At 31.1% G+C, this 14,687-nt stretch overlaps 1 protein-coding gene across 1 annotated transcript in view; it reads left to right on the top strand.

Annotated features, from left to right (window-relative positions):
- Positions 1–14,687, top strand: part of LOC144372714 (son of sevenless homolog 2-like) — a 40,410-nt gene that overhangs the window by 12,825 nt on the left and 12,898 nt on the right. Inside the window, 7 exon segments of the mRNA XM_078035995.1 lie at positions 72–234; positions 6,213–6,330; positions 8,578–8,750; positions 11,384–11,405; positions 11,408–11,499; positions 13,403–13,664; positions 14,176–14,217. Coding sequence (XP_077892121.1) covers positions 72–234; positions 6,213–6,330; positions 8,578–8,750; positions 11,384–11,405; positions 11,408–11,499; positions 13,403–13,664; positions 14,176–14,217 — 872 coding nt within the window.

The following is a 14,687-nucleotide window of genomic DNA, read 5'->3' as shown; positions in this document are numbered from 1 at the left end:
AGAAGTTTCTTATTTCTTAAGTTAGGTGGAGAAACTTTTCTAAGCCATGGATTTTTTGTTGTTGTTATTAGATGCATTGTGGAAGCAGAAAATTTTGAAGAACGGGTGGCAGTACTAAGTAGAATTATAGAAATTCTGCAAGTTTTTCAAGACTTGAATAATTTCAGTGGTGTACTGGAGATAGTCAGTGCAGTAAATTCAGTGTCAGTGTACAGACTAGACCATACCTTTGAGGTAAGTTTTAGGCTTAAATATTTTATCCTTTTGGGGAAAGATAAAATTAATATCAAAGAGATTGCTCCTACTGCCTGTCTTTTTGGTACCAGGGATTGAACTTAGGGGCACTCAACTACTGAACAACACCCCCAGCCCTTTTTATTTTTTATTTTGAGACAGGGTCTCATTAAGTTGCTTACAGCCTCATTAAGTTGCTGAGGCTCGCCTCAAACTTCTGATTCTCCTGCCTCACCCTCCCAAGTACCTAGGATTACAACCATTCCTGGCTTGAATTTATCTTTGAATGAATCCATATTTTCCACTTAAATATAGAAATTTAAAGATATTTTTAAAAATATATCAATATATACTAGTAAGTTTAGGATTTGTCAAAGAATATAGGACCTGTACCTCTTTTTAATGTGCTTAACCTAAATATAATAAAGTTTCACATGAATTTCTTCAATGGCACTTTGATAGTCTCCCATAAATGACAAATGATATTAAATATAATCACACAAATAACTTTTTTAAAAAATTTATTTGTTCTAATCAATTATACATGACAGCAGAATGTTCTTTGATTTATTGTACACAAATGTAGCACAATTTTTCATTTCTGGTTGTACACAGAGTAGGATCACACCATTCGTGCAATCATACATGTACCTAGGGTAATGATGATCATCTCATTCTACCATCTTTTCTATTCCCATGCCCCTTCCCCTTTGGCCAATCCAAACTTCCTCCACTCAACCCATCCCCCTGTCCCCATTATGGATTAGTGTCCACTTATCAAAGTAAACAATCGACCTTTGGTTTTGGGGATTGGCTTACTTCGATTAGCATGTATTCTCTAACTCCATGCATTTACCTGCAAATGCCATAATTTTATTCTCTTTTACTGCTGAGTAATATTCCATTGTGTATATATACCACAGTTTCTTGATCCATTCATCTATTGAAGGGCATCTAGTTTGGTTCTACAGTTTAGCTGTTGTGAATTGTGGTGCTATAAACATTGATGTGGCTTTGTCCCAATAGTATGCTGTTTTTAAGTCCTTTGGGAATAGACCGAGGAGTGGGATAGCTGTGTCAAAATGGTGATTCCATTCTAAGTTTTCTGAGGAATCTCCATACTGTTTTCCAGATTGGCTGTACCAATTGCAGTCCTACCAGCAATGTATGAATGTGCCTTTTCCTCTACATCCTCGCCAACACTAATTTTTGCATGTTTTCTTGATAACTACTCTTCTGATTAGAGTGAAATGAAATCCTAGAGTTGTTTTAATTTGCATTTCTCTGATTATTAGAGATGTTGAACGTTTTTTCATGTTTGTTGATAGATTGTGTATCTTCCTCTGAGAAGTGTCACCTTTAGATATAGTCAAAAAAATAATATGGAAAGAACCCTTTCTAAAATTTTATCTTTTAAATTATAAAATAATGTGTTTAGTGTATAGAAAGATTTTATGTCTTTTAATAACAAAATTGAGATTATATTGTAAGTAGATTTTTGTAGCCTACATATTTTTCTCTTTAACACTTTTTTTTAGTTTGTTGTCAAAAACAAGATTGTTAATGCCTACATAGTTTTCTGTCTCACACATAAACCATAACTTATTCCATCATTCTGTTGTGGAACAATTAAGTTATTTTGGATTTTATTGTTGTGACAAATAATTTATCATGGACCACCCATATGTAGATGTATTTTTAAGAATATGATTATTTCCTGGGGCTGGGGATATGGCTCAAGTGGTAGCGCAATCGCCTGGCATGCGCAGGACATTGGATTCGATCCTCAGCACCACATAAAAATAAAAAAAAGATGTTGTGTCCACCGAAAACTAAAAAAAAAAATAATATTAAAAAACACACTCTCTCTCTCTCTCTCTCTCTCTCTCTCTCTCTCTCTCTCTCTCTTTCTTTAAAAAAAAGAATATGATTATTTCCTTAGAAGTTTCTAAGGATGGTACTTTTGCCAAGTGTTTTCTAGCAAAAAATATGATAAATGGTTCTGGGTATTACTGTATTGAAAACTTTAAAGACTTTATCAGCCAAAAATAAAAATTCTCATTTTAAACTTGTGTTTTTAAAAAGTGGTGATATGTTAGCTATTTTCAAATGCATTTATTGGCTACTAGTGATATTGGATATTTTAAAATGTAATTATTTGTCACTTTTATTTTTCTTTATGATTTATTTAATTCATGTCTTCTTTCATTTTTTGGATGTTTGCATTTTTACTTATGGACTTTTTAATATATTAAAGATATGAAGACAGTCAAACTATATCTTTTCAGTGTCTCTTTATTTTGACTGCTTTTTAATTTAAACATTTTTATACTGCTTTGATATATAGACTCATAAATCAATCCAAATTTATGGGGTCTTCCTGTGTTTTTACTACGAAAGACTTTTTCTAAGTGAAAGCTAACAAGGTAAAAACTCAACTATATTAATATTGCCTTTGGGAATATAAATTTGTAAAACCTTTGTGGAAAGCAACCCAGCAATGTATGTTAAAATTTAAAGTACACATACTCTCAGACCCAGAATATTAAATAAATAAAATCCTAAAGAAATAAAAGCACCACAGTATAAAGTTATATGTATGAAGATATAGTTATTTTAGCATTATTTTAGTAGCAGAAAACTAGAAATATTCTTCTTTCCATCAGCAGAAGAATGATTAAATACATTATCTTATACCTATTACATGGAATATTGTTCTATAGAAAAAAATGATGTCATTTTTGTACATTATCTTGCAAGAATATATGTGATATTTGTGGGGAAAAAATCATAAGGAAGTTCTGAATGACTATAGTGTGATTCCATATTAGTACAACAAAACAGAACAAACCCTAAACCTCTAACTGGAGTTGCATGAATATTAAGAATAGTGTGGAAAAATATGTCTTTCTTCATTAATTCTTTTAGTGGGTTGTGATTGGAGGGAGAAGAAGAAAAAATATTTTTATGTTTGAATTTTTCTATTTGGGTATTCGCATTTTATTTACTTATGAATTTTATATATTAAAGAAATTAACTATCTGTTCAGATTAATTATTTCAACTCAGATATTGAAAAACTCTGAGGCACTTTATTCATTTTACAGGCTAAGCATTCATTTTAAAAACTATTGGACAACAGTATTTCTTTTTTTCTTTTTTTTTGAGAGAGAGAGAGAGAGAGAGAGAGAGAGAGAGAGAGAGAGAGAGAGAGAGAGAATTTTTAATATTTATTCATTTTATTTTTTAGTTCTCGGTGGACACAACATCTTTTGTTGGTATGTGGTGCTGAGGATCGAACCCGGGTCGCACGCATGCCAGGCGAGCACTCTACTGCTTGAGCCACATCCCCAGCCTGACAGTATTTCTATAATTATATATAAGGTATAAAGAATAAAAATATCTGTGTACCTAGCATTCAGTTTAAGAGCCCCTCCATTCTTTCACTGTAATGAATCTTAGGCTTTTAATTCTCTTGCTTTTATCTAACCTATATTGTTTTATTTTGCATGTTTCTTAATTTTATAATTCTTCAATGACTCTTAGCACTGTATTCCTAAGATTGATCCATGTTGTTTATAGCTATAATTCATTCTTTTTCATAACTATATCATAATTATAGAAATCAGTTTACCAAAATTTAATCATTTTTTAATTAGTTAATAATCATTTGGAATTGTTATGAACAATATAGCTGTTAACATTCTTTATATATATCCTGATATACCCAAATATATTACTCTAAAAGTAGAATTTAGGATATAGATGTCTTCAACTTTACTAGATAATGCCAAGTTGTTCTCTCAAGTAATTGTACCAATTCACACTCCCATCAGAAATGTATGAAATCCAGTTATTTTATATTCTCATCAATACTTGATATTTTCAGGCCTTTATCTTTTCCATTATTGTGGTTTTGTTTTATATTTTCCTGATTTTTAATGAGTTTGAACCTCTATTTGGTTCTTCGTTCTTCTTGTGGAAAATTTTTAACTTTAAATGGTTATATACAAATGCTCTTATATTCTGGATTCTAAAATATCATCATTTATCTTTTCCCAGATAAAATCTCCCCTTTTCATCTTTTTTGTGGTGTGTTTTGATGAACAAGAATTCTTAATGTAGTCAAATTTACTTATTTTTTTCTTTGTTATTTATGCTTTTGTTCTCCGCTTTAATTGCCCCCCATTATCCTAATGTTTTATCTTTCTCATTAAATTCTTACTCTAGGTGGAAATGAGTTTTGAATATGGGGTGAGGTTGGAATATTATTTCATTTTTTTTAAAAAAAATTTTAGTTGTAAATGGACCTTTATTTTATTTATTTGTATGCAGTGCTGAGAATTGAACCCACTGCCTCACATATGCTAGGCAAGTACTCTACCACTGAGCCACAACCCCTACTATTACATTTTTTTCCATAAGGCTACCCAGTTGTTTGCATTCATTTATTGTTAATTCATTTTTCCCCATTGACCTATAGTATCAGCCGTCATAAATTTAGTATCCTTATGTGTAGTCCTGTTTCTGGTCTTTTTATATTTTTTTCTATTTTTAGTTGTAGATGTATGTGGTGCTGAGGATCAAACCCAGTACCTCAAATGTGCTAGGCAAGTGCTCTGCCACTGGGCTACAACCCCAGCCTACTTGTATACTAATTCTTGAAAAGAAAGTATAGCAGATCTTTTAGCAATCTTTCAAGGTTGACTTGGTCTTAGCCCTTTATTTTCATACATAAATTTTAGAATAATTTTAAGCTTCATTTTTAAAAATTGGATTTTATTATTATTATTGGTACTGAGGATTGAACCAGGGGGCATTTTACCACTGAGTCACATTTGTAGCCCTTTTTATTTTAAGACAGGGTCTTGCTTTGTAGCTGAGGATCTTGCTAAATTACTGAGGCTGAATTTGCAGTCTTTCTGTCTCAGCCTCCTGTGTTGTTGGGATTACAGGCATGTGCCACCATTGCCAAGTTGAAAATTGGAACTGTAATAGAAGTTGCATTAGATCTGTAAAATCAATTAGTGCCAATTTACAGTCATGAGTCTTCCCAACTGGGAACATGGTATATCTCTCCATTTATTTACCCATTTAATACTGTCTTATGGTTTTCTTGATAGAGACTTCATACTTTTTTTGTTAGATTTATGTTAGACTTTTTAAAAAAATTATTTTCCTTATTGATGAAAGATTTTCATATCTAGTTGATTTTTGACACAGCAACATTAGTAAATTCTCTTATTAACACTTTGCAGATAGAGTTTTGGAGTTTCCTTGCGGAGAGTCATAATCTCTGTAAATAGTGACATTTTTCTTTCTTTTTTTTCCTTTTCTTTTCAATTCCTAGTTATTTATTTTGTTTCTTGTCCCTTTTAGCTAGGACTTTTGGATAGATTTGAATAAAAGCTATGGTGCACTCTTTCTTCATAACTTAAAGGAAATATATTGAATGGTTCTCAAGTATAATGTTTGCTCTTATCAAGTTATAAACTAACATCTAGTAAGAAAATCTAACAATGAAATTTAAAAAGAAATTCCTATGTTTATTACATTAACTAAATTTGTTAATGCTTTCTTACCCTCCTGTAGTCATCTCTTTACCAAAACTCCACCCTTGTCCCCAAAAGACCTTTCAGTGGAAAAGTACTTAAATGCTGAACAATTATGATTCTCGCTTCCTACATCTAAGACTTGAAACTCTGGCTAATCAAAATTATGAATATCAAGGTCCTGAGGATGAAATTTTTTGATTGCTTAATCTTCTAATTTGTTTTAGAAAAATTTAAGGTTTTAGATTTTATATTATAGATAAAAAGAGGAAAAATCACTTTAGGCAAATGCCCAAAGGATTACCTCTCTTATTTTAATTTTTTAAAATATTTAATATCAAATGTTTGCAAAATTTTATAATTTCTAAATTTCTGTATCCATACAGAACTATAAACGGAGATTATGCTCATTTTATATGTTTTTAAGGCATTACAGGAAAGAAAATGGAAAATTTTAGATGAAGCTGTGGAATTAAGTCAAGATCACTTTTAAAAATACCTAGTAAAACTGAAGTCAATCAATCCACCTTGTGTGCCTTTTTTTGGTAAGTTACTAAAGATGGATATTGTATTTTGAGGCAAAATGTGTTATAGTCCAAAGAGGCCAGTCTTTAGAGGTCAGTTGTTCATATTTTATATTACCTTGTCTATTTTCATCTGTATTGATAAATAAAACTTAAAACTCTATTATTTATTTTCCTGTAAAATGCAAGTTATAATACTTACCTCATGGAGTTGTAAGAATTAAAAATATTTTATCTATACAACCTAATACAAATTCTATCAGAACAGGCACTCAGAGAGTGGTAACTATTGTTTTTATCTATTTATGTCATATCTACAGTGTTCGTTTTCTCTTTATTAAAGGCTTTTAAGTGATTTGTTAAAACTCAGAATTGGAACAACTTTGAACAAATCATATTATTGTGTGCATGTACAAACATGTAACAACTAATTGCACTATTATGTATAATTTTAATACACTAATAAAAAGTAAACTCAGAATTGTTATATATTAGGCAAAGTTTTATAAAGTGAACTTTTCTTAAATACATTCATGCATTGCTTAATGACAAGGACATATTCTGAGAAATGAATCAGTAGGCAGCAATTCTGTTCTGCAAACAGTGTATTCACACAATTCTAGATGGTATAAATCAATTACTCAACATTGCCTGTTTGTTTTGTTTTGCTTTGCAATGGGGTCTTGCTATGTATCCCAGGCAGGTCTCAAATTCCTGGGTCAAGCAATCCTCTTGCTTCAGCCTTCTGAGTAGCTGGAACTTTAGGTGTGTGCCTCTGCTTTGAATGTGATCTCTTGATGCATTCAACATAAATGATACATGTGAGGCTGCTGGTGGCATAATATGGAATACTGTTTTGTAGTAAACGTTTTTGTTGTAAAGTAATGATAAAAAGTGTAGTATAGTAAATGCATAAACCAGTAACAGTCATTTATTACTATTATCAAGTATTAAGTACTGTTCATAGACAAACATGCTATACTTTTCTGACAGGTATGTTTATGGAGGTTTGAAAAATGTGTTATGTTGGCATCATGACAGCTACATCTCTAGGCAATGAGAATTTTTCAGTTCTATTATAATCTTACGGGACCACTGTCGTATATGTGGTGTGTTTTATGTGCTATACTTTAATATGGTGGGCAGCAACAGTGTGTTTGTTTACAACAGCATCACCACAAACACTTGAGTAGCATATTGTACTATAATGTTACAGCAGTTTTTCAGCTTAATTCTAGTCTGTGTGTGTGTGTGTGTGTGTGTGTGTGTGTATGTGTGTGTGTGTGTGTATGTGCGTGCTCACGCGCACGGGCACACACACATTCATGCTGGGGATTTAACCCAGGGCATCTCACATGCTAAGCACCTGTTCTTATCACTAGGCTATATTCCTAGCCCCTCCATTCTAGCCTTATAGATCATTTTTATATAAATATAATAATGTGATGTATGACTAAACTGTTGAAATTGTATAATTTATTTAAATCAAGGTTTTCCAACCTCAGCACTATTGGCATATGAATCAAATAAATGAGTAAATGTCATGTGCTTGTAGGATGTTTAGTAGCCTCCAAGTTTCCTGTTTACTATATGCTGGTAACACCTACATCATGATAACCAGAAATGTCTCCAGACATTTCCAATACACTCTTAGGAACAAAATTATCAATTGATAACTACTAATTTAAATATATTAGTAATTATTCGAAAAAGGAGATTAAAGTTTCTATTGTGAAAGATTAAAATATAATTGGTTATTAAATCTAAATCATGGGCTCTGAGAAAACAATTTAAGTCTGAACTCTTATTAATCAGCAGTGCTTATGATATTGATGATCACTTAAAGATTATTGAAAATAAACATTTAAAATCAAGCATTATTACAGAGGTAATAAGACCATACTCAATAAAAATTTGAAAGTGTTGTAATGTGAAAATAAATAAATAAAATAAAATAAAATCAAGCATTAAAAATTTTGGTTCGATTTAAAACTTATAATTTAGACTTTATAAACACGGTTTAGGAAAGCTCAATTTGCTATTTCTTAGACTAGTAGCCTTTATTTTCTTTTTATTTTAAATTTTTTCTATGTTAAAAAAATTAATGGAGAATTAATCATAACCATAAAGTCTATCAGAGCCTTGTCTTTTCAACATTATGGAGTGGAATTGCTAGTAAGTCTTTTAGTTTTACAAGATTGTTTTCCCAAATGATTGATTAAATGACCAATTTTAAAATAAATTTTCTTTAAATATTTTTTTCACTAGGAATATATTTAACAAATATTCTGAAGACTGAAGAAGGGAATAATGATTTTTTAAAAAAGAAAGGGAAAGATTTGAACAATTTCAGTAAGAGGAGAAAAGTGGCAGAAATTACTGGAGAAATTCAGCAATATCAGAATCAGCCTTATTGTTTACAAATAGAACCAGAAATGAGGGTAAATTTTTTTTTCCTTGTCTTTAAAAGGGAATGTGTTAAGTACTCGGTGATCTCTACAAAATACCATAATCACATATCATGCTGTTTATTTTGCTTTGTAAATAAAATGAGTTAATAATTGGTAGTTAACAATGTTAAATATTATACCTACACTATCTGCAGTTATTTATACGAAGTGCTTTCTCTTGAAAATATCACTTCTTTGTTGAGTTGGTTCAAGCAACACTTCCAAAAAAGCAAATGGCAAAGTTGAACAAAAGAAGTTTTTCTGATGTCCATGCAGTAAAAATCCACTACTAATTTCATCATTGATGGATAACCATTTTAAATATTTTATGTGAGCCAGTATAACATTAAACAACTTATCTTCTCAGAAGATGACTATGCTTAAGTAGGAGAAGAGTTTGGAAGAGTGGTATATATGCATAGCACAAAAGGGCTTTAATATTCTATCAACTGATGTTCTATTTTGAACAATGGTGTATAATACTGATACTGTGATATCATAAGTGTGCATTTTCTGGCTTTCCTACAGGTATACTTTAATTCACTGGGAACATACATTCTTGCTAATATTTTGGTAGTGGAAATCACATGATGAACCCTCTTAGAAACATTATGCTTAGTGTATTCTATGGCTTTGTCTCATTTTAAGTTGAGCATTATAGGAAAGCATTATTTTAGTTTTAACTCTGCCAATATATCTATCTAGTGACCTGTTGCTATTTCTGTCTTTATTGAAATTTTTGTCCTAAGAAAGTTAGGATTGTACTTTTTTCCTAACAGGGGAAAAAATGTGGGATGCCATCTAAATTAGAGTGCATTATGATACCACGTTTATATTAAATGAACTTAATATATCATATGTATTTGAAATTGAGAACATATTGTAATTTAACTTTTCATGTTAAAAATTATGCTACATTCTTAAAAGAATCTACAAATTGAGCATATTGAATGAAAATAGCCACTATCATTTCTACCTTCCTGAATTATGAGATAGTTACTATTCTTTGTTCCCAGTTCAAATACTCTACAGTCCTTAAAAAGAATGACCTAAAGCATACCATTAATTAAAATGCAGACATATAACTGTTTTAAAGTAAATAGTAATTTTTGTTGCCTATTTCATTGAGCCCACCCTCTCTATGTGGATCTTCAGAAGGCTAATAAGAAAATGTGTTCTTAAAGTCAGATTAGAGTTCACAATATATTTTTTCCACAGAAATAATTTTACATTGTCATTGGGTATACTTGAAATAATACTTTAAGCATTTGTATCTCAGTAGCATATATGCCAATAGGTTTTTTTGTTCTGATCTAGGTTTCTTACCATCATTTAAAGCATTTTGGAGAAGGGGAATGCCTCTTTATGATTGAATCAAAGTACATTTAAAATATATACAAACTAAGCTATTCATTTTACAAAACCAACATTAATCAAACAAAATCGTATTTTTAAGTTAGAACAAATGATGAGAAAATTAAAAATAAAGCTTTCTAAAAGTTTTTAAATTACCATTGGCTAGTGTAATATAAGTTAGCTAACTTGAGTATAAAAAATAATTGTTTCTGTTAGAGGAGTGATATACTTTTCAAGTTCATTTTGCCTCTTACAAAAGCCAAACCCAATAAATATCTTTTACTTGCTTCTAAACACTCAAAAATGAAATACAGCTAAATCCAGAAATTTGCATCTAAGGAATTTTCAAAGATAACCATAAGAATTATGTAGAAAAATATTTGCACCAGGAGTTAATAATTATTATTATAGCAAAGAATTAAAAGGCTTTTATCTGGATAACTGCCTATATAAGGATTAGTGAAATGAATTCTGGAACATGTCTGATAAAATTCCATAGACTTAAAATTTGTACTTTATAAGATAAGTAAACCACATGGGAACAACTTGACTATAAACTTTTAAAAAGATTAAAAATAAATACGGTGTTACCCCAATTTTGCAAAAAAGAAAAAGTTTCTATTTATTTATTTATGTATATATAATCACACATAATAAAACACCAGAAAATATAGTAAAATATAAACAGGGTGGTTTCTAATTAGTGAGATTCCTTTTTTTTTTTTTTGAGGGGTGCACTTTGCTAAAGTATTAAATTTCCTACTTCGGAGCTTAAATTTTTACTTGCAAAATATTTGGTGAATATTTTTTGATAAAGATAAAATATTTTTGATAAAAATACTTTTGTACTAGAATTTGACACAGGTAAGTTATAAAGTTTATTATAATTTCTCTTGATTGCTTTTGAATATGTCTTTCCAATTATCAAAGTTCTATTGTGGTTTTTTAAACTATAATTTTGGTTCTAAACACTTTTGTTAGCTTACTCGTGATCATTATGTTATAATTAGTAGGACTAATAAAGGATAAGTGTTAACTACTGAGCCATTAAAACCTGTTCATCTTATAATCATAATGTTTGACTAGAATATGACTTCCAGAGAAATTATGTAATCTTATTGAAAAGTAGAGCGACTGGAATAAACAATCTTTGTAACCTTTCCAGACATTGTGATCTCTTAATTTTTTAGTTTTAAAAATGATAAAATAAATAATTTTCACTAAAAAATTGAGTAAGTATATACTTAGGAGTATTTCTTTAATTCCAGAGGTTCTTTGAAAACCTTAACCCCATGGAAGCTCATCTGAAAAAGAGTTTACAGATTATTTGTTCAACAAGTCACTAGAAATCGAACCCCAAAACTACAAACAGCCTCCTCGATTTGTAAGTCCATGACAATGTTGGAAAATATTATTTTTAATATTTAACAACCTATTTCCTTAAATTGTAATCAAATAGCTATTTTTAGATATTTTATAGTACTATTTCTAAAATTATGTATACTGTAAAGGAAGATATCAGCTTTTTTGATAAAATCTGATGTATCCTTTGTCCTACTACCATTTATCTGTCAATTTTTGATCCCTTCTAGTATAAGAGAAACAGGTGTGAGAATATGAGAGCCTAGCAGTAGCTGAATGGAACAAAGGAAGTGAAAAGAACTGGGAAAAGAGTAAGCAGTAGTATATAGGTTTTTTTTTTTTTTTGCTTGACCATTGGCTCTTGCCATTAGGGCTCCATGGTCTGTGGTTGCCAGTGAAACCCATCTCTCACACTAGGAATTGCTTCTACACTTTCTAGTTATTCCACAGGTTTGCAGTGGCAACAGAAATAATGGAAGACTAATTCTAAGTCACTGAAAGTGAAGCAAGATTTGGAAAAAAGTAAAAATCATTTATAAACAGACTCCCTTTGGCAAAGCAGTAAACTAGGTAGTTGCATGGTATCTCATTCTCACATCAGTATATGATAGAGATTATCCTTACTGTATAAATAAAAAAAATTGAGGCTCAAAGAGATTAAATAACTTTTTCAAGACTGAACAGCTAGTTTTTGGCACAGTTGAGATTTTAACTCAAACTTTTTTGAGTGGGTGCTAGGGATCTATCCCAGGGCCTCATGCATGGAAGGCAAGGGCTCTACCACTAAGCTATATCCCCAGTCTTTTTAATTTTTTTTTTAATTTTAGAGACAGGATGTCTCTTACATTGCCCAGTGTTTTAGTCACTTTTTCATCACTATGACCAACAAGAACAACATCAAGAGGAAAAAGTTTATTTTGGCTCATGGTTTCAGAGGTTCAGTCCATGGTCAGTGGACCCCTAATTTTGGGCCTGAGGTGAGATAGAACATCAGGCAGAAGCAGAAAAGCGTGAAAGAGGTAAAGCAGCTCAAGATGTGGAAACCAGGCAGCAGAAGCACTCTTTCTCACCAGGGTCAAAATATAAACCCAACGGTATAACTCCCAGTGATATACTTCTTCAGCTATACCCTACCTGCCCATAGTTATGACTCAGTTAATTCATTGAAGTGAATTAATCCACTGATTATGTTATAGGTCTCATAATCTTATCATTTCACCCCTCAACATTCCCTCATTGTCTCACACATCAACTTTTGGGGGATACCACATATCCAAACCACAATATCCAAGCTGGCCTCAAACTTGACAATCCTCCTACCTCATCCTCCTGAGTAGCTGGGATTATAGGCATTTACCACAGCATTTGCCTCCAACTCAAATTTATGAATCTGATTTTTTTGTTTTTTCATCAAGTTACCACTGCCAGAGTTTTAAAATTGGGATGGAGTTTAGGATAGGGAACAATGATAGCCCTCTTCACCAAAGGGTTTTGAAAGCACTGTTATAGAGATTGAACATTTAGTATAAGAAAAGGGGAAAAGGGGACTTTTTAAAAAGTGAAGCACATAACATAATATAAACATAAATTATGTTACCAGTAAATATTTATTAAATTGATATAAGTTATTTGAAAAAAAGTTTAGATATAAGTGTTTTAGGAGCTAAAGGTTGTTTTGACACAATTTTTTAGGCATTCTACAGTTATTGAAAGAGATTTACTTATATTCAAGTTCATTTTTAAATTAATCCAGTTAAATCCTGAAGTTATTACTAGAATACCACAAACTGCCCCTGCAGATTGGTATTTTGTTGCACTCTTTTAATTTATTCCTTGAGAATTAATTAACTGGTTCCTTGAGAACTAATTAACTAATAATGTAACTCATGAAAATAAATGATACTAATTATGTTTACTTTTCCTAGGCTAGGAAATCAACCTACTCCTTAAAATCTCCTGGAATAGGGCCTAATTCAGGATGGCATGGCTCTACCTCAGGCACTTTATGAGGTCATCCAACACAATTAGAAAGAGAACCTTATAAGATAAGCTTTAGTCGGGTTGCTGAAACTGAGCTCGAATCAACAGTGTCAGCACCAACCTCTCCAAATACACCATCTACTCCACCAGTGTCTGCTTCTTCAGAACATAGTGTGTTTTCAGATATGGATCTCAATAGTTCCTGTGGTAAGTATTTGATACAAACCATTTGGTAAAAAAGGAATTTTTGTTTCGGATAATTCTCATCATTTTAATTAACAAACTACAGAATCCTTTGTAATCAAATCAGTATGAAAAGTAGCATCTAAATGTGAAAATGGTTATTATCACACTTATGCATTTGTTAATGCATGTTGTTTTCTGATTTATTCATTCAAAAAGATTTATTTAGTACTTTTGGGACCTCACCACCACTTGAAAGGGAGCAACAGGCAGTGAATAAAAAAATAAGTACATAAGTTCAGTGAGGAAAATTGAAAGGGACTGTGATAGAAGGGGAACCATTTACACTAAGAAAGAGAAAAACATTCTAGGTACAAGGAATACTTAGTTTCATCTTTCTAAAAAAAACTGACACATTAAAAGATGGTGATAAAATTTTGTGCTATGTATATTACATGTTACTTTATGCTGACATGTAAAAATAAAACCATACATGTTACCTATCTTTTCAAATTAATTTTTCTCTTTCCAATAGGTAGCAATAGCATCTTTGCTACAGTGCTCTTGCCACATTCAAGTAAGTATGATTCTAATGAAATTACTATAATAATAATAATCTGGTTGACCAAATTTGTATTTGAACATTTGGGGGCTTAGCAACATGGAAAGAATAAGAAAATTTTTTTCCCTCCCTCCTTCCCCTCTCCCCTTCACCCTATCCCTCTTTTCTTCTTTATTTCTGTTGTGCTGGAGATTGAGCCCCAGGCCCTATACATTCTAGACAAACCCTCTACTGATGAGCTATATTCCCAGCTTGAAAGAAATTTTTATAAATGAATTGAATTATTTGCTTATTGTTATGTAATATTTAAATTTTCCTATAGTTTTTTAAAATTATTTTATGACCTGTGTTCAAGGGACTGTGTGACCTTGAACAAATTATTTTTTATCTCCAAACTTATTAAGGACCAAATGAAATAACTATTTAGAATACCTAATTTGTTTCTTAGCACAGAATGAACAATTATTTCATATCAGTTGCCTATC

Source organism: Ictidomys tridecemlineatus, unplaced genomic scaffold (assembly GCF_052094955.1).
Source record: "Ictidomys tridecemlineatus isolate mIctTri1 unplaced genomic scaffold, mIctTri1.hap1 Scaffold_148, whole genome shotgun sequence".
Classification (NCBI taxonomy): Eukaryota; Metazoa; Chordata; class Mammalia; order Rodentia; family Sciuridae; genus Ictidomys; species Ictidomys tridecemlineatus.
Note: the sequence above shows the minus strand (reverse complement) of the source record. Positions and strands in the feature narration are given on the sequence as shown.